This window comes from Balaenoptera ricei, chromosome 5 (assembly GCF_028023285.1).
Source record: "Balaenoptera ricei isolate mBalRic1 chromosome 5, mBalRic1.hap2, whole genome shotgun sequence".
In the NCBI taxonomy this organism is placed as follows: domain Eukaryota; kingdom Metazoa; phylum Chordata; class Mammalia; order Artiodactyla; family Balaenopteridae; genus Balaenoptera; species Balaenoptera ricei.
In genome coordinates this window covers 34,907,862-34,932,594 of record NC_082643.1, presented here as the reverse complement: position 1 = coordinate 34,932,594, position 24,733 = coordinate 34,907,862, and the positions used below count along the sequence as shown (strand labels likewise).

The window sequence follows — 24,733 nt, the reverse complement described above, 5'->3', positions numbered from 1 at the left end:
GAGTCAATGCCCTCAGCAAAGGACAATTATAAGAATACATTAAACTGCCACTCACAAAAGCATTCCCTTCTGGCCTCACTGCTCCTGTCTACCCTGCGAGTACTCCGGTTCCGCGGACCCAGATCATACACCAGGACTGAGTCCACGAGCACCAGCTAGAGATGTGAGCATGGAGTCACTTAGACACAATGATGACTTCATTACTCCAGTCACAATACAGTACCACTTCTGGTCCCAAAGAGAATACTGGTTTTCAAATATGGATCTCCAATATTCAAACTTGATTTGGAATCCAATGATTCACAACATGCTTTCAAGGATATCATACAGCAGTGGTTCTGAACCCTGGCTCCATGTTAGAATCACCTGGGGAGCTGTTAAAACTTACCCATGCTCACATCCCACCTGGATCCAGGTAAATCAGACTCTGCAGGGGTGGGGCCAGGCTTCCTTTGTTGATTCCGATGTGCACCAAGGTGAGAACCACTATCACAAAGGATGCCTACACTGCACAGGTGCTAAGGAAGTATTTAAGATATTGTATTTCAGCTGCTGGAGTAACAAAAGTAAAAAAAGAAAGAAAGAAGCCTGGTTTTCACCGAACAGTAGTCTGTAAATATAAAGATGACCAATCATATTCTTTCCAAAGAAAACTCAGGCCCAGAAGGTAATGAGCATTTTGGATCTCAGGGCAAAGTCAGTGATGAGACCCCGCCCTGTGTTGCCCACTCAGTCATCAAGTTATCCTGCTTGACAGACACCATCTTCTGCCACCGATCACATGAGATAAGTATTTTGCAGAGCTTGAGAAAAGATTTAAATCTCTATTGAAGGAAACAAAAGAATAATTTGGAAGCTTCCCAAAACTTCATTTATCCAACTGGGTAGAAGAATACTGTGCATTATTGAAAAAGTTAATTGCCCAAATGAGTACTAGTGGATTCCCCAGGAATAACAGCAGGATTTGACTAATTCCCAACTATTATGGGAAGACCCATTACAGAAGAGTTACTGTTCTGAATTAATGAGTAAAAGAATCCAAGCCCTGGTTGCAAAAATCGGTTGATATACTACCCACTTCCTTACCTTCCTTTCATCATTAAAAGAGCCTGGTCATGAACATGCCATGTTGTGAGCACGGTGAGGTACAAAGGGACCCTACCATCATTCTGGGCTTCCACCCTCACTCTCATGATACGAACAAAGGGTTCCATGTGAGAATCTGCAGATTAATTAAGTAAAAAATAGCTCCTTTCTTCTTTTTAAAACAGGGCCACCAAAAAATTAAACCCAAGAGCCTCTTCTTAGATCCACTAGATGGTGCAAGCTCTCCTTTTGGAACAGACTTACCAGGAGGACAAACTCAAGCAGGACATCAAAAATTTACTATGGGCGCACTCAAGCAGCCCCTGCACTGCACAGGAGCCTGCATGGGAAGGGTACTTGCTGTCTGAGACTCTTTCTATTTTGCAATTAAAAAAAGCATAAGGAGGGGCTTCCCTGGTGACGCAGTGGTTAAGAATCCACCTGCCAATGCAGGGGACATGCGTTCGAGCCCTGGTCCGGGAAGATCCCACATGCTGTGGAGCAACTAAGCCCATGTGCCACAACTACTGAGCCTGCGCTCTAGAGCCTGTGAGGCACAACTACTGAGCCCAAGTGCCACAACTACTGAAGCCCGCGCGCCTAGAGCCCGTGCTCTGCAACAAGAGAAGCCACCACAGTGAGAAGCCCGCGCACCACAACGAAGAGTAGTCCCTGCTCGCCACAACTAGAGAAAGCCCGCGTGCAGCAACGAAGACCCAACACAGCCAAAAATAAATAAATAAATAAATAATTTTAAAAAAAATTTTTTTTTAAAAAAGCATAAGGAGAATTTTTCTAAATTATGCGTTAGGAGCTCAGGATTTAACTTAATACCATGGAAAGACTCACTGGAACTAAGATTTACTTCTAGGGGAGTAATGGGAAGAGATGATACCAAAGCCTCAAGACGTGGAGATCTCGGTTGGGTCCAAGCTCGGCCATAAGCAGCTCTGTGAGCCTGAGCAAGTCACCTAACCTCTCCAGTCCTCAATGTTGGTATCTGAAAAACGAGGAGCTGGGACTAGACCAACTCTGGAATTAGGTCTAGCGCTAAAATTCGATGAGTGTGCATAGCGCATTATGTTTCTATCTCCAATTCAATCTCTGCATTTTAGATGTGGCAAGAACTTTAAACACAAAGGATATGTTTCATGAAATCCATCCAATCTGAAATTTGTGTAAATTAGATATTAATTCACTTACTGAAAAACTGAGATGTTATTAATTCCTTTACTGAAAAATATCTACAGAGTGCCTACTGGGTGCCAAGCATCGGGCCACCACTGTCAGGGAATAAGGACATGGACACAGATGAGAAACAACCCCCCCCCCCCGCCCCAGTCCACACATAGCTCCCCAACGAAACTGAAATCCAGTGGACTTTAAAGTTCTAAACTTCAAGTTCTAGGAAAAACTGCACAGCTAAATCTACTAGTTCTATTAAAGCATTTAACACAAATATAAATATCACACATATTACCAGATAGTTTGATGTCTTGATAACCATGGTGACCATATATTGCCAATTATTTTAAACTTGATATCTCATAGGCAACTCAAGCCAAAAACAATACGGAAAAGTTTGCCCACTTCGTATAATTTCATTATACGAAGATGTGGAGAGAGCACATTTCAGACATGAATCTTAGAGCCATCGCTGATTCTTCAATAATATTTTTTGTTCACTTTCCTTCTGCTTCTTTCTGTAAAATATCTATGTCTTCCTTTACATTTTCCCAGCAATATCTGTCTCGAATCTGGTCATTTCCCTTCTGGACCTCCACAACAAATAAACGTTGTCTCACTTTCAGCAAAAGTCACGTCTATCCAATCCTCAGCACCCCTTTGCTCAAGTTCCTCACTTGCCTTCCACTCCACGCCGCCCCAGAGTGCCCGCTGTCAGCGAGACACCAGTTCACCAATCTGACGCGACCACGACAGCTCTAAACCATCCCATCTCTCTTCAGCTTTCTCCTCACTCCCTCATATTTGCTCCACACACAACCCCCACCCCACACCTGCTCACCACATCCATGTTCACACATTCACTCTTACTCAGAAAACAGTACAATACCTATTATGCACAAGGCAGTGTGCTAGGTATGCTGCCACAATACTTGCTCAATGAAGAGATGAATAAATACACATGTATGGTCTCTACGCTCGTGGCATCTACCTCCTGATAGCACAGGTAAGACATTAAACCCATAACGATCGTATGAGGGGATCTTGAAGTGCCACGTGAGTGATACCAGCCAAACTCTAAGAAGTGAGGAGTGATTGCCTACTTCTGGCTTGATCACGAAGACTTCCAGAAGAAGGTGGCATATGGTCAGGATCCTGGAGGAGGAGAAGGATTGGGGTAAGTATAGTCGCAGGAGAAAGGCCGCTCAAGTAGAGGGAAGCAGAAGCACAGGCTTTTAACTAGAAGGCTAATTCGCACTCAGTGTAGAGCAAATGGCCCAGGGGAGCAGGAGAAGAGGGTCTATGGAGAAAGCAGGAGGAAGACACTGGGATTGGCCTGGGGAAGATTCAGAATCGGGCTCTACCAAGTCTACGTCTGAGTTATTTCTCCAGTACCTTGATGTCTACAGTTCTCTGCCCATTTCCTCCTGGCAATGTGCCAAATGTCATGTTAATACAGATAATAATAATAGTAGTATTACAGTATAGTATTACAGATCAATGAAAGCACTGCTGGGTCATCTAAAATTATGATTTTCCAACAAGTACATAGTAAATACAGAAATCGTTATAATAGAGTTAACGCATACATAGCACGTACTCTGTGCCAGGCATCATTTTAAAGTCATTAAATCCTCACAAATCCTATAAGGTAGGCACTATTATTATCACCCCCCATTTTACAAATGGAAATGAGGAAAATGGCTCAGAGAGCTTAAAGGTTCTGCCCAAGGGCACACAGCCAGCAAGTGGCAGAGCTGAGATATCGACCCTGGCGGCCTGACTCTCAAGTCCACATCATATTAAATCCTTTGCAAAGACCTTATTCACTGAATACCACTACATCTAGGTTTGTGTCAATGAATGAATAAATCTGCCCTCCTCTTTGCTCTCTAGTTTAAGTCTGTTTACTCAGGCCAGTATTGTTTGGTTTTTGTTTTTATTTGTTTTGGCACAGCATTAGATACAGCAGTGTAGAGACAAGAATGCCCCCAAGACACCATGAAGCTATCAACACCAAGGTGATGACATCATGAATCCTACGGCCGGTTAGTTCACTATTTGTTCTGTGAACATGCAAAATGGGGGGAAATATTTAGATTTTCATTCATATAACAATATGCCCAGGCCTTGGCTGCACACACACCACGTGCCTTACCTGGAACCTCCGTGTCTACAAAATATCCAAAGACACAGCGTACAAAGCAGGCTGGAAACTTAGCGCAAGACCTTAGCTATTAATTACAAGATTTTCTTTAGGAAAAAAAAAAAAAGAGGTGAATGTTCCAGTAGCTTCTATTATAATCTACTGCCACATTCTCAGATGCTTTCCACAATAAATACTAGACATATCATCTTGTTCCACAGTTGGTCCACAAGTGATAGCTCTGGGATAAACAATGGACTCTCCTAGGCTTTTCTATATAAAGAGAAAAGAATACTTGTGTATGGATCTAAATATCTGTACATGTCATCTTTCCACTTAACGTACAGTATGAGAAGTGAAAAAGTAATAATGGTTACAGTCAACCCGAGAAAATCTGCCCATCTCCTCTTTATTGTGTAACCTCCAGTTACAACCTCCTTTTCCCTTCTGCCCACAGCACCAAACCACCTGGTAAGACCAGGTCGGCAGTGGAAAGGCGATGCCCTGTAATATTCTGGGATACACATGACATCGGTGAGTGGCCAGGATTCCCACTGCCAAGCTGACAGCATTTCCATTTGAAAGGAGTTTTTATGGTATTGACATCACTGTCTGCATATCTTAACAGCATCACACAGGACAGCGGAGCTGATTTCAGGGTGATGAGTAATAGCACTTGCCCAGCATCCTGAACAATGAGAGGTACTTCCCTCAATCAAACACCATGCACACATCAGGGGCAGAAACACATTCCTACAACCCAACCATCTTCTTTCACTGCTCAACCTTTAGATACTACGACTAGTAAGTCTTTAAATTATGCAAACTATTTTCACCTATGTTTTCTGCCTTGCTGGCTAAAACAGCTCCAGAGGGGGCAGAGCAGAACCTCATCCCCATTTTTTTTTTTTTTTTGAGAATATATATTTTTTTTTTTCTTTTTTTTTTTTAACATCTTTATCGGAGTATAATTGCTTTACAACGGTGTGTTAGGTTCTGCTTTATAACAAAGTGAATCAGTTATACATATACAATATGTCCCCATATCCCCTCCCTCTTGCGTCTCCCTCCCTCCCCCCCTCCCTATCCCACCCCTCTAGGTGGTCACAAAGCACCGAGCTGATCTCCCTGTGCTATGCGGCTGCTTCCCACTAGCTATCTATTTTACATTTGGTGGTGTATATATGTCCATGACACTCTCTCACTTTGTCCCAGCTTACCCTTCCCCCTCCCCATATCCTCAAGTCCATTCTCTAGTAGGTCTGTGTCTTTATTCCCGTCTTACCCCTAGGTTCTTCATGAACTTTTTTCTTTTTTTTCCTTAGATTCCATATATATGTGTTAGCATACGGTATTTGTTTTTCTCTTTCTGACTTACTTCACTCTGTATGACAGACTCTTAGAGGAAAACATAGGCAGAACACTCTATGACACAAATCACAGCAAGATCCTTTTTGACTCATCCCCATTTTAACACCTTGCTCACTTGGAAGAGGCTTCACGGCTTCACAGACTGTTGTTATCTACCTTCTTGTCTGATGTTCCCCAGTCTTGGGGAGCTGACGGGGGGGATTACTATGTGTGAAAAAACTGAATCCTTAAGTGAGTTAAGGTCCTTGCGATCCCACATAAAACTAGAACCCATGTCTTCCAAATCCTACTTCAATAAAAGAGCATGAAAAGCCAAAGGGCCAGCAGAAGGGCACAGATCAGTATGATCACCCGAGTGTGGCCCTTGGAGCGCCTGGGTGTTGGCTAAAGTGAACTCCTGGGCCTCAAGCTCACTCATGAAAGCCACATACCCAGCCCTCGGGAGTTTCCATGTAAGAAGAACAGTTCCCAGGGAACTGTTTTCGCACATTTACGTTTGAGAACCTCTGACACTGAGAATTAGAACAAAGAGGGAAATAACTCTATGAACAACTGAATTGACATCCCATTCTGAGGGAAAGAAATAAGGGAAGAGTAAATCCAAAGTCATGCTGTCTATGAAATAATGTAAAAATCTGCTAAGGAACAATAAGCATATTATCTAAAATCAAAGCACGATAGTACTAAAAATGGTAAAAAAAAAAAAAAAAAACAAAACAAACACAACTCACTGCCCAGTAACATACAGGGCCATGGGAGGGACGTCTCATTTAGAGACTCAGCCGGTTAAGTTAATAGGTGATACGTATTCAGTACTAAGTGCCAGAGACAACAAGCTCTCTCAATGCGGCATCTCGTTTATTCCTCACAAGAACCCAATAAGGTAGGTGTTATTACTGTCCAGTAACATACAGGGCCATGGGAGGGACGTCTCATTTAGAGACTCAGCTGGTTCAGTTAATAGGTGATACGTATTCAGTACTAAGTGCCAGAGACAACAAGCTCTCTCAACGCGGCATCTCGTTTATTCCTCACAAGAACCCAATAAGGTAGGTGTTATTACCCGCAGCTAACACATATACACAGATGAGGGCACTTGCCACAAGGCGCTGCTAGTTAAATCGCCAAGAGCCAGAACTCCAACTAAGGTCAATCTCAAAAGCCATTTTTCTCAACGTGAAGCTAGATTGCTTCCCCGAATTGTATTAATCACATATAATGCATTAATAGAATGTATTAGATTGCACATACTTACAGTTTTCAATTAATAAATCAAGTATTTCCAAGTCAAAGCCTCTTAAAACTGTCACTGAAATCTTCTAGGTCTGTTTACTAGCTGGGTCTCGTTGGATAGAGCAATTATTAATTTAGGCTGTCTCAAGCTTGCCCGCTTAATATGATTTTTTTCGATCCAAGTTTAACAGTGTCACATAGCTGCAGGCCCACGACAGGACTGGGCCTTTTAATTACCTCATTCGACTGCCCTTACTGATGGAAGACAGTGACAGTCACATCTGGCCCCTCTGTTTCCACAGAACTCTCCTGTGGAGTCCAGGGTAACAGGAGACAGAATGATTGCTTGGGCTCTGTCCCCGCCATCCCAGATCCTCAGTCACCCCTGGGTCCCCAGCATCGGACAGGAACCACAACGCTATATATGAGCTTGAGGTGGCACCAGGCGCCCCAAGCCTTCCGGCTGAGCTCACACATCACAGCGCACGGCTGCCCCCGCTGCCAGCTGGCCCTGGAGGGACCCCTCCCTGCCCTGGAGCCCGCTGGAGCCGCCTCAGAGGCTGTGAGGCCAGGGCAGCAGCTTCCGAGAGGAATAACCTCATTTCACCAGGACACGCCTGCGAGCCCTTCCCCTCACACAGACCGGCATCTGTGGGCCCGGGTCGGCACACACCTATGCTTTCAGCGCAGTGGAGAAGAGAATCATTCCAAGTAACTCGTTTACTCCAGGCATGGTGAGAAACAAAGCTCCATATGAACAAGGACAGTTCAACATCACTGCAGGAAGAGGATAAGGAGCTAGCAGAAAAAAGAGCAGGATAACATTTGGGAGCCTTCAGTGACTGCAGAGGTTGCGTCAATAAGGTAGAGAACGCATTTGAAAAAGCAAATTGTTGAAATGCATAAATAGAAATATGAAAGGGAGAGACCAAAATATGATCCCACTACAGTTTTCGGTACGGTTCACCCCAGAGCTGGAGTCTAGTGTAGAGCTCCATGACTCAACGGAAAACTATAAAAGATTCAGCAAAGAACCACCAGACTTGAAAAATAAAATCTCAAATTTCCAGGGCCAAGATGGCATCCTAATTTCCTCCTTCTTCCAATTTCCCACTGAAAGGGGAATGACCTGATCGAAGAAATTTTACAGCATTATTGGAAACCAGACATAAAACGTCACGGTATTTGCCTTCTGGAGGTGACACAGATGATAGCAGAGTGATGAAGGGCACCAACCTGCTAGGCATCCAAAAATGCAACAGGAAGTCTGCCAGAAGAGCAAGTAGGGGACTTGTCTCTACGCTCTTGCCACCCCGAGCCCCCTCCACCATCTCCCAGACAAGAGATGCGTGGAGAAGGACGGATATAAGTGACAGTTAAGTGACAGGCTGCTCCGTCCACTCCTCGCTGGAGACGAAACACCGGCAGAAGGGACCAGTGTAAACCTCCTCTACACTCAGCACCCAATTATAGCTCATTAACACTCATTAACGGTGATAATTTGAAGACGCAATTGCTCTTAAAATCTTCAGTCACTAGTTTCACTGGGCATGAAAGTCAAAAACATCCCTGACTAGTGAGAGCCCCACTGGGCTCTAAAGGGGTCCCAGCCCACTGCACCCACAGACACACAAAGAGCAAGTGGGCAACTCACAGGTGTGGCTGTTCCCAGCTTCTCAAAATTTCCATCTTTTCTTCTCTAGTCTCCAAAAAACTTCCATCCATCAGCCTAAGTCAATAAGCCATGAATTATTGAGCTCACAGGATACAGATCATGAATATGTATGTGTGTGTTTGGAAGATGAGATTCTAAAACAAATGGGCTCCACAGTGGCTTATAAGAAGCCAGCACACATGCATGCCTTGGCTGAAACTAGTCTACCTGTGTATATTGTTCAAACATGGTTTTAGCACACAAGAGATGGTGGAAAAATCAGTGTTTCTGGTGGGTTTTTTGCTTCTGTTTTTCCAAGTGCACGTGTATGGAATAATTTGCTGAATGAAACACTGCTGGCTGCTCTCCGCAAAATCCAAAGGTACGGGCTTTCTTTGAGGTCATGGTTATTGCAGCTAGCCCCTGTGAGCTGCCATCGGAAAAGAATGGTGGGTCATTATTTTTCCTTCCATCCATCCTTTACTTCAGCACACTCCCCTCAAGGTCTCCACCTCCAACCACCACAGAGAGCCCCAAACTTCTGCCCTAATTCCCTCACAGTCTCCAAATAAAGGAGCCACAATAACCCACAAAACAGAACATCCTAGTTTACAAGATACTTGACAGAAATAATATGACGGAGCCCAGAATGCTCTGCATGCAACTCCGCCCCCTCTTGTAACCTTGCTGGGGCCAGGGCAGCACTGAAGCCATCTTTGGCTGCTACTGCCAACCATCCACCGGTCTCCCGCCAGCCCAGGGCCCCTAATCGACAACCTAGACAAAGATTCCTCTAAGCTGGTGACAAAGCCAATCAGCCTGCTCCACTTCTGGCCTTGTCTGTGGCTCCTCAGCCTGATCACTGCGTTCAAAAAAAAAAAAAAAAATGGGGGTTTGGGGGGCGGCATCTCTCTCTCTCTCTACCTGGAGACTTTCTTCTACTATTACCATCATCCTCAAACACTTATTGATCACCTAAAATGTCCAGGACACCATGCTACCCCCTATTACCAGGATCAGCTAACTTTTTCTATAAAGGGCCAGAAAGGAAATATTTTAGGTTTCACAAGTTACATACAGTCTCTGTCATATACTCCTTAAAACAAAAATCTTGGAAAAGCGTAAAAAAATTCTTTTTAAAAATTGTGGTAAAGTACACATAATATAAAATTTGCCATTCTAACCATTTTAAAGTGTACAGTTCAGTGGTATTAAGTACATTCATATTGTTGTGCAACCAATATCACCATCCACCTCCAGAACTCTTTCCGTCTAACGAAGCTGAAACCCTCTACCCATTAAACAACTCCCCATTCTCCCCTCCCGCAGCCCCTGGCAACCACCATTCTAATCTGTCTCTATGAATTTAAGTGTTCTAGATACCTCATGGAAGTGGAATCATACAGTATTTGTCTTTTTATGACTGGCTTATTTCACTTAGCATAATGTCCTCAAGGTTCATCCATGATGTAGCATGTACCAGAATCTCCTTCCTTTTTAAAGCTGAATAATATTCCATTGTATGTATATACCATGTTTTTGTCTAATCATTCATCTGTAGATGGATGTAAAAACCATTCTTCACATTCAGGATATAGAAAAACAGGCCACAGGCCAGACCTGGCCCACAGGTCGTAGTTGCCAAACCCTGCTATAGAGGCACCAAAAAACATACAACACAAACCAGAGGTTCTGAAATTTTCTCAGTCTCTGGCACTTTCAGTATATCAGTAATTTTTCACAGCACCCCTAAGCCAAAAGAAATACCCAACCATCCCATCTATTAAGGGTTTAAGTCCAAACAACTTACTATGTGGTTAGGTCCTAACAACTTAACTCCTGTTGGGCACTCGGACCTCAGAATCAGACTGGACACTGCCAACCTCACACCCTGTTCCACGCGGATTTTCATGTGATACTTGCTTTTAAGCACAGCACCCAACAAAAACTTGGTTTTGCAAAAAGTATGCCCATATTGAAAGGAATGTATATTTAATGCAGAAACTCGCTTATTTCAAGTTAGTTAATTCACGTGGTGTCCAACAGGTGTCACTGTATTTCCCTCATAAACATAGGCACTTTTCACTGAGTTCTCCCACCAAGAAGCCCAGGGTTCCTTGGCACACTGTTTGGGACCTGCAGATAGAGACTATTCCAGGGGTTTCAGATAGAGGTGGGGAAACAGAGTCAAATACCAAGAATATGCTGAACAAGAGACAGTAGCATATGCTCAGTGTCAAATGACCACTGACAGACACTGAGCTACAGATTCTAGACAAGAGACAGCCTAGAGCCCCAAAGTCAGGGACAGCTGCAGGCAGGAGTGGCATTTAGGCTGCCCCTTAAAGAGAGAGTAAGACCCGACAGGAGAAGAACAAGCGAAGGGAACAGACTAAGTACAGGAGAGGCCCCGACGTAAGAACGAGGCGGGTGGGAGGGGGGCCCTGGAGCAGCGTGCACACTGAGGAGACCTAGGAAATGAGCCACTCAAGGTTTCACAGGAAGGTGGTGCATTTAAAGATGTGTTTAGAAAACTTAATCCAGCAGCTATGGGTGCAACAACCTGAAGAAAGAAGTCGTAGCAATGAGACCCATGTCGAGGTGTGGTCGAGGTATGTCCTACATGGACACTGTTGGGAGAAGAAACAAAAAGGATCAGACTAAAGAACCTTATGGGAAAAGGCTGGCCTTGTAGCAGGGGGGAGCATGAGAAGAGATTCAAGAATAGTCAAGGTTTCTAGACCAGGTAACTAGGGGAAATGATGTCATTCACACTAAGGAATTGTGCAGAGGCTGCACTCAGGTGGCCCGGAAAGAGAATATGAGTGTTGCTTTTGATATTCTACGTCTGAGGGCACGGCAGGTCACTCAGGCCAAGGGATCCAGCTGGTGGTTGATCAGCAGAGCCCAAGCCCTGGGCACGCCCACACGTAGGGCAGGAAAGGAGAGAGGTCAGACAGACACTGAAGGAGAACAGGAGGGTCTGGAGGGTGGCGGTCAGAGGGAAAGCAGGCAACTCTGGTCCAGGAGTTAGAAGCCTCAGATTTGTAAATAAAGTGATTCTTTAAAATCCCAATATTTCAAACAAATGTTTAAAGTGCATTTAATGATGTGGCGAGAGGAACGCTGGCGGTTGTACCTGGAGAGCAGCAGTCTGCTCTCTCAGGTACTTGGGAGGACCTGACGCTTGGTGATCGGGACCATCTCTTCTCCTTGGAACCTTTACTCCCTGCATCCCTACTTTCCCCAGCCCCTTCCCCTCAACCCTTCACTTCTCTTGAACGTCCTTACTTTCTGATTTTTCAGTTCCCCACCATGCTTCCCAAAATGCCAGTGCACCCGCCAACCTAACTTTGTCCCCACCGGCCTGTCCCTGAGCCCTTCATCATCGGAAGCCCCCTGCACTGAAACTCCTTGCTCCGGACGTAAGAGCTCACGTGCCCTGGGAGTCAGGGTAGGGCCCTTCCCCAGTCCCCACCCTCCTGAGCCTCCCCTGCACAGCCACACTCCGGGTGTACTGTATCCAAACACAGCCTCCGAGCCTTGGCGCCTGCCAGCGCTCTGTCCCCAGATGTCCTTCCCCAGCTGCTCACCTTCACGGCTCAGCACCCAGTCGCTCTCCCTAATCACCCACGCCGTGTCACAGCGCACCCCTCACCCACCCGGCCCTGCTGCCTTCTCTGTCACGGCACTCATCTTAGTCCATCTTGTCTGAAGTTTGTGGTTGGCCTGTCCGTCTCCTGGGTCCCAGATCACAAGCTCCATAGAGACGAGAGGGGTTTTCAGTCACCTCCATCTCCCCACAGGGTCTGATCACGTGTTTTGCACCCAGCACACACTCACCAAGTGGTCTTTGAACACACGATATTACCCTCTGCCTGCATATGAGATGGCAGACTCTGTCCTGGAGTGAGTACCATAAGACCTTTGCGTGTGACAGTACACTGCTTTCAGAATGCTCTCGTGGAATGGACTTGAGGACATGGGGAGGGGGAAGGGTAAGCTGGGACGAAGTGAGAGAGTGGCATGGACGTATATACACTACCAAATGTAAAATAGATAGCTAGTGGGAAGCAGCCACATAGCACAGGGAGATCAGCTCAATGCTTTGTGACCACCTAGAGGGGTGGGATAGGGAGGGTGGGAGGGAGATGCAAGAGGGAGGGGATATGGGGATATATGTATACATACGGCTGATTCACTTTGTTATACAGCAGAAACTAACACAACATTGTAAAGCAATTATACTCCAATAAAGATGTTAAAAAAAAAAGAATGCTCTCATGTTTGAGGCAAGAGGAGTGTAACTATCCCCACTGTGCAGCAGAGGAAAATGAGACTCAGAGAGGTTAAAAGCTTTGCACAAGGTCACACAGCAGTAAATACAAGAGCCGGGATTAGAACCCAGATCTTCTGGCTCATGGTCTAGAACTCTTCCACCACACACCCTGCCTCTGTGTGAATCCGTGTAATGATAAGCTTGACTTGGTGATGGTTACCTATGCTTGGGATATTGCTTTGCTGTTTATTCATGTCTCGTATGTTGTTGGCATATCTGCCTGTCACATTAAAGTCTAACTATGTTTTAGGTTCCAGAGGATAAGGATCAATATACAGACTTAGGCAGCAACTCTGAACTGTACTTTCTTATGTGTTTCTAGAAAATTTTAAGCCACAATTTACTTAAGCACTAAACCCAAACACACTCTTACAGTTGCCATCTCTCGCTGCTCATGAACACTCTACAATGCTGAAGCGAGTACAGACGTGTGCTGATGGTTCCCATTTGCCCGTGCATATCCACTCTTCATCTTCTCCACCCTGCTCTGAGCCCCAATTCACCCGTATGCACCAATTTTCTCCACGATTCCCTTGCCACCTGGATTCCATTTGGGTTCACCCAGTGGAGTCCAGCAGGAGATCGGAGGCAGGGAGGAGAGTGAAGTTTGGCTATTTATTCCCCTGACTCCCTCCCAGATTGGCTGTGACCCACGTCTGAGGTTCCTGGTTCTTATCAGGGGGTCTCTGCATATAGCTCTCGGACCCTTTACGCACAAATCCGGTCTCAGGGTGGTGACCGTGGTAAACCTGCCCAGAATATGGCCACACATTCTTTGACATTCCTATCATCAAGATGTGGGGTCTATGTCCTCTCCCCTTGAAAGTGGGTGGGCTCTGCGACTACCAGGAACAATAAAACATGGCAGAAGTGACACTGTTTCAGTGCGCAGACTGACAGCTTCTACCGAGGGATGCTAAGGCAGAACCATTCTGGGAGACGCAGGCCTCCTCTGAAGGCCTTTCTCACACTGCACAGAAGTCTCGGACACTCCGGCCAACCTCTCCCCCCTCCCTTCACCCGGGGTCAGGTTTGCATTGCAGTCTGACAGCTCCCCCAGCCTTCCCCACCTTGCTTCCTACTTTCTCTCTCACAAGTACTTCCCCTAATAAAATCCTTGCACATTTAATCCTACCTTGGTATCCTCTCCTCTGAGGACCCAGACAAAAACAACCATCCCAATAAATATTCAGCCTTGGAAACTGAGCTTTGATATTAAACATATAAAGACAGTAGAACTAGCTTTTGCTGAATAAGGGCAGTCCCATGAATCTAAGGTCATAAATAACCAGTCTTATATTGGGTTGGCCAAAAAGTTCATTCGGGTTTTTCCATAACATCTTACAGAAAACCCCGAATGAACTTTTTGGCCAACCCAGTGCAATAGGATGTCTGTATGTATGGCTGGATCTAATTCCTAAATGACCTATATTAACACGGTATCATTTTCTTTAATATGACTTTTACAAAGTATGATTTTCACCTGTCTCCAGAAATGTATCCTTCCCCAGATGTCCAAAATAGGTTCCCAATCCCTTGTCCAAAACCTGGAGACCATGTGCATTTTGGAATTCAAAACTTTTCGGAAAGTAATATGTACATCTGCCATAGTTGACATAACAAACCCAGCAGGTCTGGTGCAAAACTCTACACTCAAATACATTAATACAGCAAGTCCCCTACATGTGAACAAGTTCTGTTCCGAGAGCACGTCCATAAGTCCAATTTGTCCGTAAGTCCAACAAAGTTAGCCTAGGTACCCAACTAACACAATCGGCTAATTAGTACTGTACTATAATAGGTTTATAATACTTTTCACACGAATAATACATAAAAAACAAACACAAAAAATAAAACATTTTTAATTTTACAGTACAGTACCTTGAAAAGTCTGCCAGACACATAAACCAACTTATGTGACTGGACACGTGAACGCACATTTGCATCTTTGAAAATTCGCAACTTGCAGGTTCGTATGTAGGGGACTTACTGTACTATGTCCTCCACGAAACATACAAACATTAACACAAGTGGTACAAAAATAAATAGCTTGGAGACAGTGCAGGTATGGGTTTGCCACCAAAGGAGTTCAGCAAAGGTGGGACTGCGCTGCCATATGAATGATTAAAAACATTCAGTTTTCAGGGCTTTTTGAATTTCTGAGTGTGAATAAGGGATTGTGGGCCTATATATCCACACTAAACTATGCAGCCCTTTAAAAAAAAAAAAAAACCAGATACTCCTTTGCACCAACACAGAAGAATAAACGGCCATCCCCCAGCGCGAGATGAAGACGGCGCCCAGCAGGACCCGTGCAGAGGCAGGGTGACGTTACGCGTCTCCAGAGAAGGGAGAAGAAAGGTGGAGACGATCTTCACCTGTCAAAGCCCCACGCCCACCTTTTACTGCCCTTCAACCCTTTGTAACGACTTCATCTCTGGTTAAGAAATGCTGTGGAAATATTGTTTATGAGTATTGACTGTGGTGTGGGAAAATTTTTAAACCTGGATTTATCTATACTATTTATGAGACAGAGAAAGTTCACCCCTGCAAACTGCCTCCGTTGATTGCAGGCAACTAAAATGCTAGACGTAAATTGGGAGCTGAGATAGTCCACAAAGGAAATTTATGTAGGGTATAAAATAAGCCTCAAGGCGAAGGACCCTGAATATGAGAAATGTGGACTGGAGCCGCTCCAGTAGCCCTGAGACTTCTGGGTGTCCCTTCCCGGGTCAAAGGCGAGGACACAGGGTGTGTCTGCTCCCACTGGGAGCTCCTCAGAAACACCCAGCCCTGCACTTCCCTCCTCCGCCCTGAGCCCCTGTCCTGCCGCTCACAAGAGGCTCTTCTCTTCATCAGCCACGTAGGGAGCTGAGAGCCAGCAGAGAGGCCGTTCACCTTCCTCCTCTGCCCTGCTTCCTCCTAAACCTCCTCATTCTAAGTGATAAAAACACAAACAATGAAAGATGAAGAGCAGGGAGAGAAATAAATTAGGAAGGAAATATTCTCCCTAGTCGCTACATAGCCCTGGGAGGAATGGTCTGCAATGGGTAAAAGTTAAGGAATCTTATTAGGGATGGGAAATTCAAATCTAGTAACTCCACTTAGTATTTTATATATTCAGTATTGACTGTTTTTTCCCACAATAAGCCTGTATTAACAACTTCATGATTTTTCAATCTCATATTTTAATTATGGGCATAACTGAGAACAACGTGTGTTAACACATGTAGGTGCTGTTATTTTTCTCTAGGAACCACTGTCTGGGAATGTACTGAGTGCCAACACTCTGCCCAGCACTTTAACAAACATCATTCCATACTTGTGCTGTTTATTCAACCCCCAGGTCTAAGGGACTGGAGATTCAGCACTGGAGATTCCCCAGGAAACAAAACAGGTGTGAGCCTTACCCTCAAGAAGCAGGCAGAGCACTGTGGAGACATTACACAAGGTCCTGCACATTGAATGATTTAATTCCACTCGTGGTAAGTGCTATGAAGGAGAAGTACTCAGGGACCAGTCAGAGCCTCCTAACAGCTCTCTGAGGTGGATCTCATCCTCGATTGTGGATAAAGAGTTATCATTAATATTTGTAACATTAAGGTATGCTAATTATAATAACATAAAATGTCCTGAACAAATAATAATTACAATTATCACTATTATAATAATGACTTGGGAAATAATTTTATATCAGCCGGTCAATGAGAAAAAGGATGGGAATAAATGAGGAAGAAAGTCTAAATGCGCGAGACAGTACGTGGATAATTACTGTCAAAGAATTTCCAGGGCACCATTCTATTCCCCCATAAAGGAAAATTCCTCCATGCAGGGGCTTAGAGACCTTCAGACACCCACCCCTCCTCCAGAACAGCAAGGTACTAACAGAAGGACAAGGTAGAAACAAATACAAGGTTTGTATTTTCCAGAGATGTGTCCCATATCTTCCAAGACAAATTTAATTTCAAAGACTTGGTTCCTTGGCTCCCATAAACCAGTGAAATAACCTGGGACCCTCAATATGTTCAAACCACATCCAAGATTACCTCCTGAACCCAGAAGTAACACAAAAATCCTAGTCAGACCAAGTACCCTGTTTGTTTTGCAAAATATTGCTACTGTGCTCAAAAGGCACTAAATGGTAAGAGGTGAACATCTTCCACCAAGACCTGCTGCTCTAAACGAGAACTCCCATCAGCACCACAGCTAGGCTTCAAAGTTGCCATGATCAGGTGTTCTTGGTTTCTATAAAATGTGAGCCCATGGAAATGGAACGTCCAGATATACAAAGGTGGGCGTTCCATCAGAAGGCATGTGATACGTTGTTCTTTGCTTCTCTCCCTGCCAGGGCTGTCAATGCCAATAACTTGACAAGGATCCTCTGAACTAAGTACTGTATATGTGTCTTAACCTAGTGAAAAAAAAAAAAAAAACTCCTTAAAATTAGAATGCTAGGTCCACGATGTCTCCTGACAATCACAATAGAAAAGATATCAGTTGATTTATTCTATAAAATGAGAGCGTCATAAGGAATTCAGAGTGATGCTAATGAGACAGCCAACCTTTGATGGGACCTTCACTTGGCTTCACTTTAATTTTTGCTGTCACAAAGCTGTTATAATAAAAAACTATGTTCTATTAAGTAGATGGCAGCTCCAGGGCACTTGTGCCACCAGTGCCCCTCTCCACGTCCACAGGAAGCCTCACACTCTCTATGACAGACTTCTTAAGCTCAGAGGACAGCTTCACAGAGAGTTCCAAGTAGCCACTACCTATGAACTCAAGTAGACACAAGAGCCAGTCCAGTTGCCAATGCTTGTTTAGACTCCCTTACTTGACATTCACAATGTCCTGTTCTACGACATCAAATGGATCCCATCAGACTTAAGCTGTTGCCATCATTAAGACCTGTAATTGATACTGGTAAGGAATATGGATGGTATGAGAAGGAAAATAAGGCTAAAGTCACCATCAAGTCAATTACACTGTGTTCGCCTTCCTCAGTTTCCATCCGTTGTACTAGAAACAGGTAAAAGATTACATCAGCCAATCACTGACCTTATGGAGAGCTGGAGCCAAGACTGGTACCAAGAATCCATTGTAAATATAATTGACAAGCTGATTACGAATCAAGGGGTGAGCCACCTAAGAGAGAAACAGTAGTCATGAAAAAGATACGGAGCGCAATCTTTAGGTCTTCTTAAACTCAAACATTACTGTGTACATCCTGAATTCAAGAAGGAAATCCAAATGTTGGCCATTTATTCCATGGTTAAAGAAAACTCAGACTTCAAACCAACATGTAATTTTTCCAGATGGTTTATCCCATTATAAACAGCCTGGACCTTCAAATTTTAAAACGGGTAATTTTAAGTTTCTATCTGAAAAAACAAGAATAAAGACTGATTATGTATAGGGACTCATAAATTGAAGTTGACAAACTGGAAAGTATAATTTTTGCTCCATAACTTCGTCTATGTCCTATCTCAACCTGTGACTAATTAAAAAAATAATAACAACTGTCAAAATAGACAATTAAAAACATTCATTTTGGTAGCAGAAAAAAAATTCTCATTTTGAAATGCATTTTCTGATAATCATTTATATTGGGGAAGAAAGCATTTAGAAAATTTTTTCATAAAAAATAGATACTGTTAAAAAGCAGAAAACATTATCAGAGGTACAACACTTCCTATATTTAATTTTCAAAATATATTTAGCATGGATAAGCCTTACTAATATCTTTTATAATTACAACCATCCCTGGGTGTCTGTAGGGAACTGGTTCCTCGATGCCCATCCCCACCAGGATACCAAAGGCGGCAGATGTTTAAGTCCCTTATGTAAAGTGGCACAGTATTTGCATATAATCTACACACATCTTCCCATATACTGTAAATCATCTCTAAATTACTGTATAATACCTAATACAATATACATAGTTGTAAATACAATGTAAACGCTGTGTAAAGAGTTGCTGGTACACAGCAAGTTCAAGTTTTGCCCTTTGGAACTTTCTGGATTTTTTTCGAAATATTTTCAGAGCCTCTGTTGGTTGAATCCACAGCTGTGGAACCTGCAGATACAGGGGTCAACTGTAACCTATTCACTTATACCCCCAAACAAAAAATCTTAAAAGTATATGGCTTCAGTCTCAAAATATGATACAAAATATATAATTTCTCTGTTCTTAACCATGCCCATTAGCTTTCTCCTTCTCTAAAAAAATAAAAATAGCATCAAACAATAAAGTAAAAAGCAATTTCTAGGGAAGTGAAGCTAGATCTTTAAATTACTGACAATCTCTCTGTGTGTGTACATTTGGGGAGAAACTAATAGTTCCATCTTTTTTATTTCCACATTCTTCTGCAAGAAAATATTGTCAGACTGTAATATTAAAGGAAAAAATAACTTAAGATGTAATCCATTTATCTTATACATAAATAAAATTTCCTTTGCCTTAGCAATAAAAATGAGATGGGAACTAAAGTAATTTACTTGCATTTTCTTCCAGAAGCTATTTCTTTATTTGGTAGATACACAGATTATAACTAACATTTTTCACCTTACAATCACCATAAAGAAAATTTGATTTCTTAATAAATCCAATATTAAGGTAATATTTGTGCTATATAGAAATAAAACATTTTTTGATGAAAACCTACTACACCCTTGAGTATATATAAAATCTGTTTTTTTTATTGAAAACAGTAACAAGAAATCTGAAGGTAAAAATCTAATCAAAAAGCCAATATACTAGAGTTCAGTGGTTATTTGTTCCCCGAAGCAGGCCAATTTCAAACCAAATTTAATTTGTGTTGCTAAGAAGATGCTTAACTTCTTCTAAATTCAATTGGAATAACAATATTCTTTATGCAGTATGCACCATTAAGCAAAATAAAGTGTTTTCATTTGTAGACTCCCAAGAAGACCTTCAAGTAAAAGTGGTATAATTTGGAGTACTTAGAAGCCTAAAAATATCTATTTACTGAGTCAGGGATTCAACTTATTTTTGATGGTTAAGTGGATAATCAAAACAGAATTAGCACTTTTTATAACGAAGGTAAAGAAAATCTACTCTTTTTTTCTCAATTGAAACTTCCCAGAAACCTATAAACTTAACTCTTTTACTCATTTGAGAACATTCAGTAGGCTTAAAGTAAAGCATCAGTAGTCCATAAACGTTTATTGAAATAAGAAAAGGAATGTTTATCAACTGATCCTTCACAACGCTGGTATCCTGAATGGGCCATGACGAAGGGTTCCTTGCCTGCTCCTACCTGAATGACGGCGTTGCAGAACTCAAGGGAGTTCATGAACTGGACCAGGGGAGGGAGCAGGAGCCAGTCGTCCTTCAGAAGGCAGTGCCATTCCTCATCTTTCTCTTCCAGCTTGGTAGGCAGGGAAGAGTAGAGACCACTGAGCCCGGTCGCAAGCACCTGTGTTCAGAAATAAAAACGTTAATAAACACTTTCCCCAGGTTCTTAACCTGCAACAAACAGCTCCCAGGTGATGCCACTGCCACTGGTCCAGACCGTACTTTAGGTAGCGAGGTATTCCAGCATCAGAGGCTGTCAGCTAGGAAGGATTCCACAGCTGGAGGCAGGAGGGAAGGACAACTCCAGCAGAGGGGACAGAAGCACCAGAGGTCTTCGGCTAATACCTATGCGATGCTACAGGTTGTTTAATCTCTTATGTGCCAGGCCTACGCTGGGCAGTGGTAGGGGGAGTAAGGGAGACACATGCAAGATGAAGAAAACATGATTCCGGCACCCAAGGTATGCAGGAGAGGAGCGAACTCATAAACAATGCGTTCTATTACATGACGCTGAGTGCACACACAGAGATGACCCACACCCCCCGTCCATGGGGACACACCCTGGACTGAGGTGGCCCGGGACAGAAGATCTCACACGAGCAGCATGAGTAGCTTTATGAGAAAGATTCCTGCAGGCATGTTAAAGCTCATGACTGACACGTGCATGTTTCCAGTTTAGAGAGCACTTTCATCTCATCTCCACAAATTATAGTAAGAAGAAAGAACCGGGGGTCACAGGTCAGTTAGATGTGACGATACTTCAAACAGAGCTAAAGCGGGTCTAAACTGAAGCATCAGCGGTGGGAAAAAGAGGAGTAAAGAAAGGAGAGGATCACATGTAAGGTGGACATGAGGGTGATCTAACTATCAAATCTACCTATCCAGTATTAATCCAAAGCTCACAAGGTTTACTTTCTTCCCCTGCTCGGTTTCTAAATGACACTGACAGTGTTTGGGCTCAGTAAGTGACGGTGAGTGAGAACTCCAAACTGTCACTTTATCCAGCTTGGTCATTAAGAAAATGATGATGCATTAAATTGAGACAGAAATATAGAAAAGGAACACTCATGTTGACTGCCTATTAGTTTTATCTTGTGGAGAACAGGACCAAGGAAAACAATGAATTTCACAGTACGGGGAAGTGATGCTAGCCTAACAGCACCTTAGGGCTCCTGATCTGGTAGATGTGCAAAGGATGGACAGGAAGTGCCCAGAAAGAAACACAGAAGTGATTTATAAAAGGTGTTGCTCTAGGGTAAACCCTGAGGTCGTAAGGAACTCAAATGGGATAGAAACATTCAAGAAAACATTCCATTCTGAGTTACGCCCAGAAAAGAAACAGCAAAGTATTCACTGATCTCACAGTCTAATAAGAGATGAACAGGCAATTATAACAGCGTAATAAATGCTCAAACTACATAATAGAAAATACGTCACCGCGGATAGACAAACCCAGACTTGGAGTGTTGGGAGCAGGAAATGTTCTCAGAAGAAGTGATGTTGGGCTCCCGTGGTGGCGCAGTGGTTAAGAATCCACCTGCCAATGCAGGGGACACGGGTTCGAGCCCTGGTCCGGGAAAATCCCACATGCCGTGGAGCAACTAAGCCCGTGCGCCACAACTACTGAAGCCCGTGCACCTAGAGCCCATGCTCTGCAACAAGAGAAGCCACCGCAATGAGAAGCTCACGCACCGCAACGAAGAGCAGTCCCCACTCACTGCAACTAGAGAAAGCCCACGCGCAGCAGTGAAGACCCAATGCAGCCAAAATTAAATAAATTAAATAAATAAATTTTTTAAAAAAAGAAGTGATGTCCAAGCTGCTGAAGAATGAATAAGAGTTAGCCAGAAAAAGAATGTTGGAAAGAAGAATATTCCAAGCAGAGGATGTACAAAAGCTCAAAGGAGCAAGAAAAGATGGCACCTTCTGGAACTAAGAGAAGTGCAGTACTACTGGAGCATAGAGTTAGAGGTGGGAGGAGCCTGGCGAGGTACGCTGGAGCCAGATCCTGCAGGGTTCTGCAGGACAGAATACAGAGCTGGAGCCCCGTGGAGAGTCCAGCAGACAGTGTGTGGGTCTGTTGCCTACGAGAGGGATCTGGACTAGCGATGGAGCCCTGGAGCTGTCCACATGGCGATGAGACCCCAAGCTAGACAGACCAGAGAGGGAAGGGAAGGGAGGTGTAGACCGTGAGCTATAACAAAATAATCCAGAGTGCCTGGTGTCAGACACAGAAAGTCAGAAGGAGGTATAGGGACCTCCCTGGCGGTCCAGTGGTTAAGACTTCTCCTTCCAGTGCAGTGGGTGCGGGTTCGATCCCTGGTCGGGGAGCTAAAATCCCACATGCCTCGGGGCCAAGAAAACCAAAACATAAAACAGAAGCAATATTGTAACAAACTCAGTGAAGACTTTAAAAATGGTCCACATCAAAAAAACTCCTTAGGGAGTTCCCTGGTGGCACAGTGGTTAAGAATCCGCCGGCCAGTGCGGGGGACACGGGTTCGAGCCCTGGTCCGGGAAGATCCCACATGCCACAGAGCAACTAAGCCCGTGCGTCACAACTACTGAGCCTGCGCTCTAGAGCCCGCGAGCCACAACTACTGAGCCCGAGTGCCACAGCTACCGAAGCAGGCGCGCCTAGAGCCCGAGCTCCGCAACAAGAGAAGCCACTGCAATGAGAAGCCCGCGCACCACAATGAAGAGTAGCCCCTGCTCTCTGCAACCAGAGAAAGCCCGCACACAACAACGAAGACCCAACACAGCCAAAAATAAAATATAAATAAATTTATTTAAAAAAAATTTTTTAAAAAAGGAGGTGTGGATCCAGGCATGCCGAACTTGGAAAAATTACCTACAAACTGTTGCCTCTCCTCCCCGTGTCTTGATCCCAGAGCACCCTCTGGAGCCCTCTGTGTAGCAAGTGTCCTCCATGCATTTATTAATTTATCAGCTGTCTTCTCCACCTCACCTGGCCTGACGTGTTCATTCTCGTCCATAGGGCAGATGTGGGTGACTTGCCCAGTCAGACGCTAGCAGTACTTCCCCTGAGTGACACATCCGTCAACAACAGAGGATAGGCCTGAGGATTGGTCACCTGGAGGTCTCAGTGCAGAGAAACCAGATGCTGCCGGGGAGAAGGGGGGGGGGGCAAAGGGGGAGGGGCGGGAGGGGGGAGGGGGGCTATGAGCCCACAGCGGAGTGTGAGGGCAGCGAGAGAAAGACACGAACCGCCTCAACAGGGGAGAAACAGAAAGGTTACATACATTTTTCTGTTCTATTTCCTAGTGACCTTGATTTATTCGTTCATTCACTCACTCATCTTAAAAAAAAAAAAATCAGTGAGCACCTTCAGGCCAGGTACTATGTTAAGTACGGGACGTACGATAGTAGACAAGATAGTGCATGTTATCTCTTTCAAAATCAGGGCATCTGTGGTCCCAGAGGAGAATGTCCCCGATTTAAAAGCATTTAACTCCTTGTCAGCAAACCCAAACAAATCACTTTAATTCCAGTTTTGAATGTGACCCCAAGTGAGCTGTTTGTTATAAATTAGAAACCGCTGGCAAGAGAGAACAGAGACCAAAAGTTCTCCTTGAAGGGAAATCTAATCTTGATGCCACATTTTTAAAATCAATTACATTTGCTAACTCATGCTAAATTAACCACAGAACAAAGGCTTTAATTCTGCATACTCCCGATTCCTTAACCACTTTGAGGCTTTGAAAGTGAATTCATAAAGACAGCTTAATTTGTCTAAGAAGCTGGGAATAACTATTCAGTATATCAGTATAATTACAGCAACATTAATTTTCGAATTACATACATCAGTGGCAGTAATTAAAAATAATACATACCTAATATTCACTTTTTTTTAAAAGAGTGTTCTGAAAAGGACATGGCTGAGATGTGAACACGGCCCGCCTGTGCGGGAGGACAGTGCGGTGTGCCCGCTGGACACGCACTCCTGCCATGTGCTCGCCCCTGGAAGCAGAGCCAGAGAATGTCTCTGCAGTGGTCTCCAGCGTAACGAAGAAACACAGAAGAAAACAGTCTGTACAATAAAGAGGACCTCACGGGCTTAAGAGCAAGATTCCAAATCTTTACTGCTATTTATCCTTTCCAAGACTTTGCTCAGAGTTCAGATTCCTTCATCCAATCCACATATAATTCTAGAAGACCAACGACAGGCCAGGCACTGTGTCAGGCCGGTGCTGGGGAAAGAGCATTGAGCTAGTCAGACTGGGTGAGATGGAGAAGACCACCAATCAACCAATAAATGCAAGAAAGACAATTACTTCAGGAAGAGATGCAGGTGGTGCTGTGGGAACAGGAAGAGGGGGAAGGAGGGGCAGCAACAGGTTTGCAGGTAATTCTTCCGAGAGTTTGATGGCACAATCTATT

General features: G+C 44.0%; 1 protein-coding gene across 4 annotated transcripts in view; it reads right to left on the bottom strand.

Moving 5' to 3' along the window:
- The window catches only part of FHIP1A (FHF complex subunit HOOK interacting protein 1A), a 272,991-nt gene that overhangs the window by 65,237 nt on the left and 183,021 nt on the right, over positions 1-24,733 (bottom strand). For all 4 annotated transcript variants that reach the window (XM_059922608.1, XM_059922607.1, XM_059922609.1 and 1 more), the window contains 2 exons: positions 20,295-20,453; positions 18,073-18,159 (listed from right to left, as the gene is read on the bottom strand). In XM_059922608.1, coding sequence (XP_059778591.1) covers positions 18,073-18,159; positions 20,295-20,453 — 246 coding nt within the window. The remainder of the gene's footprint in view (positions 1-18,072; positions 18,160-20,294; positions 20,454-24,733) is intronic.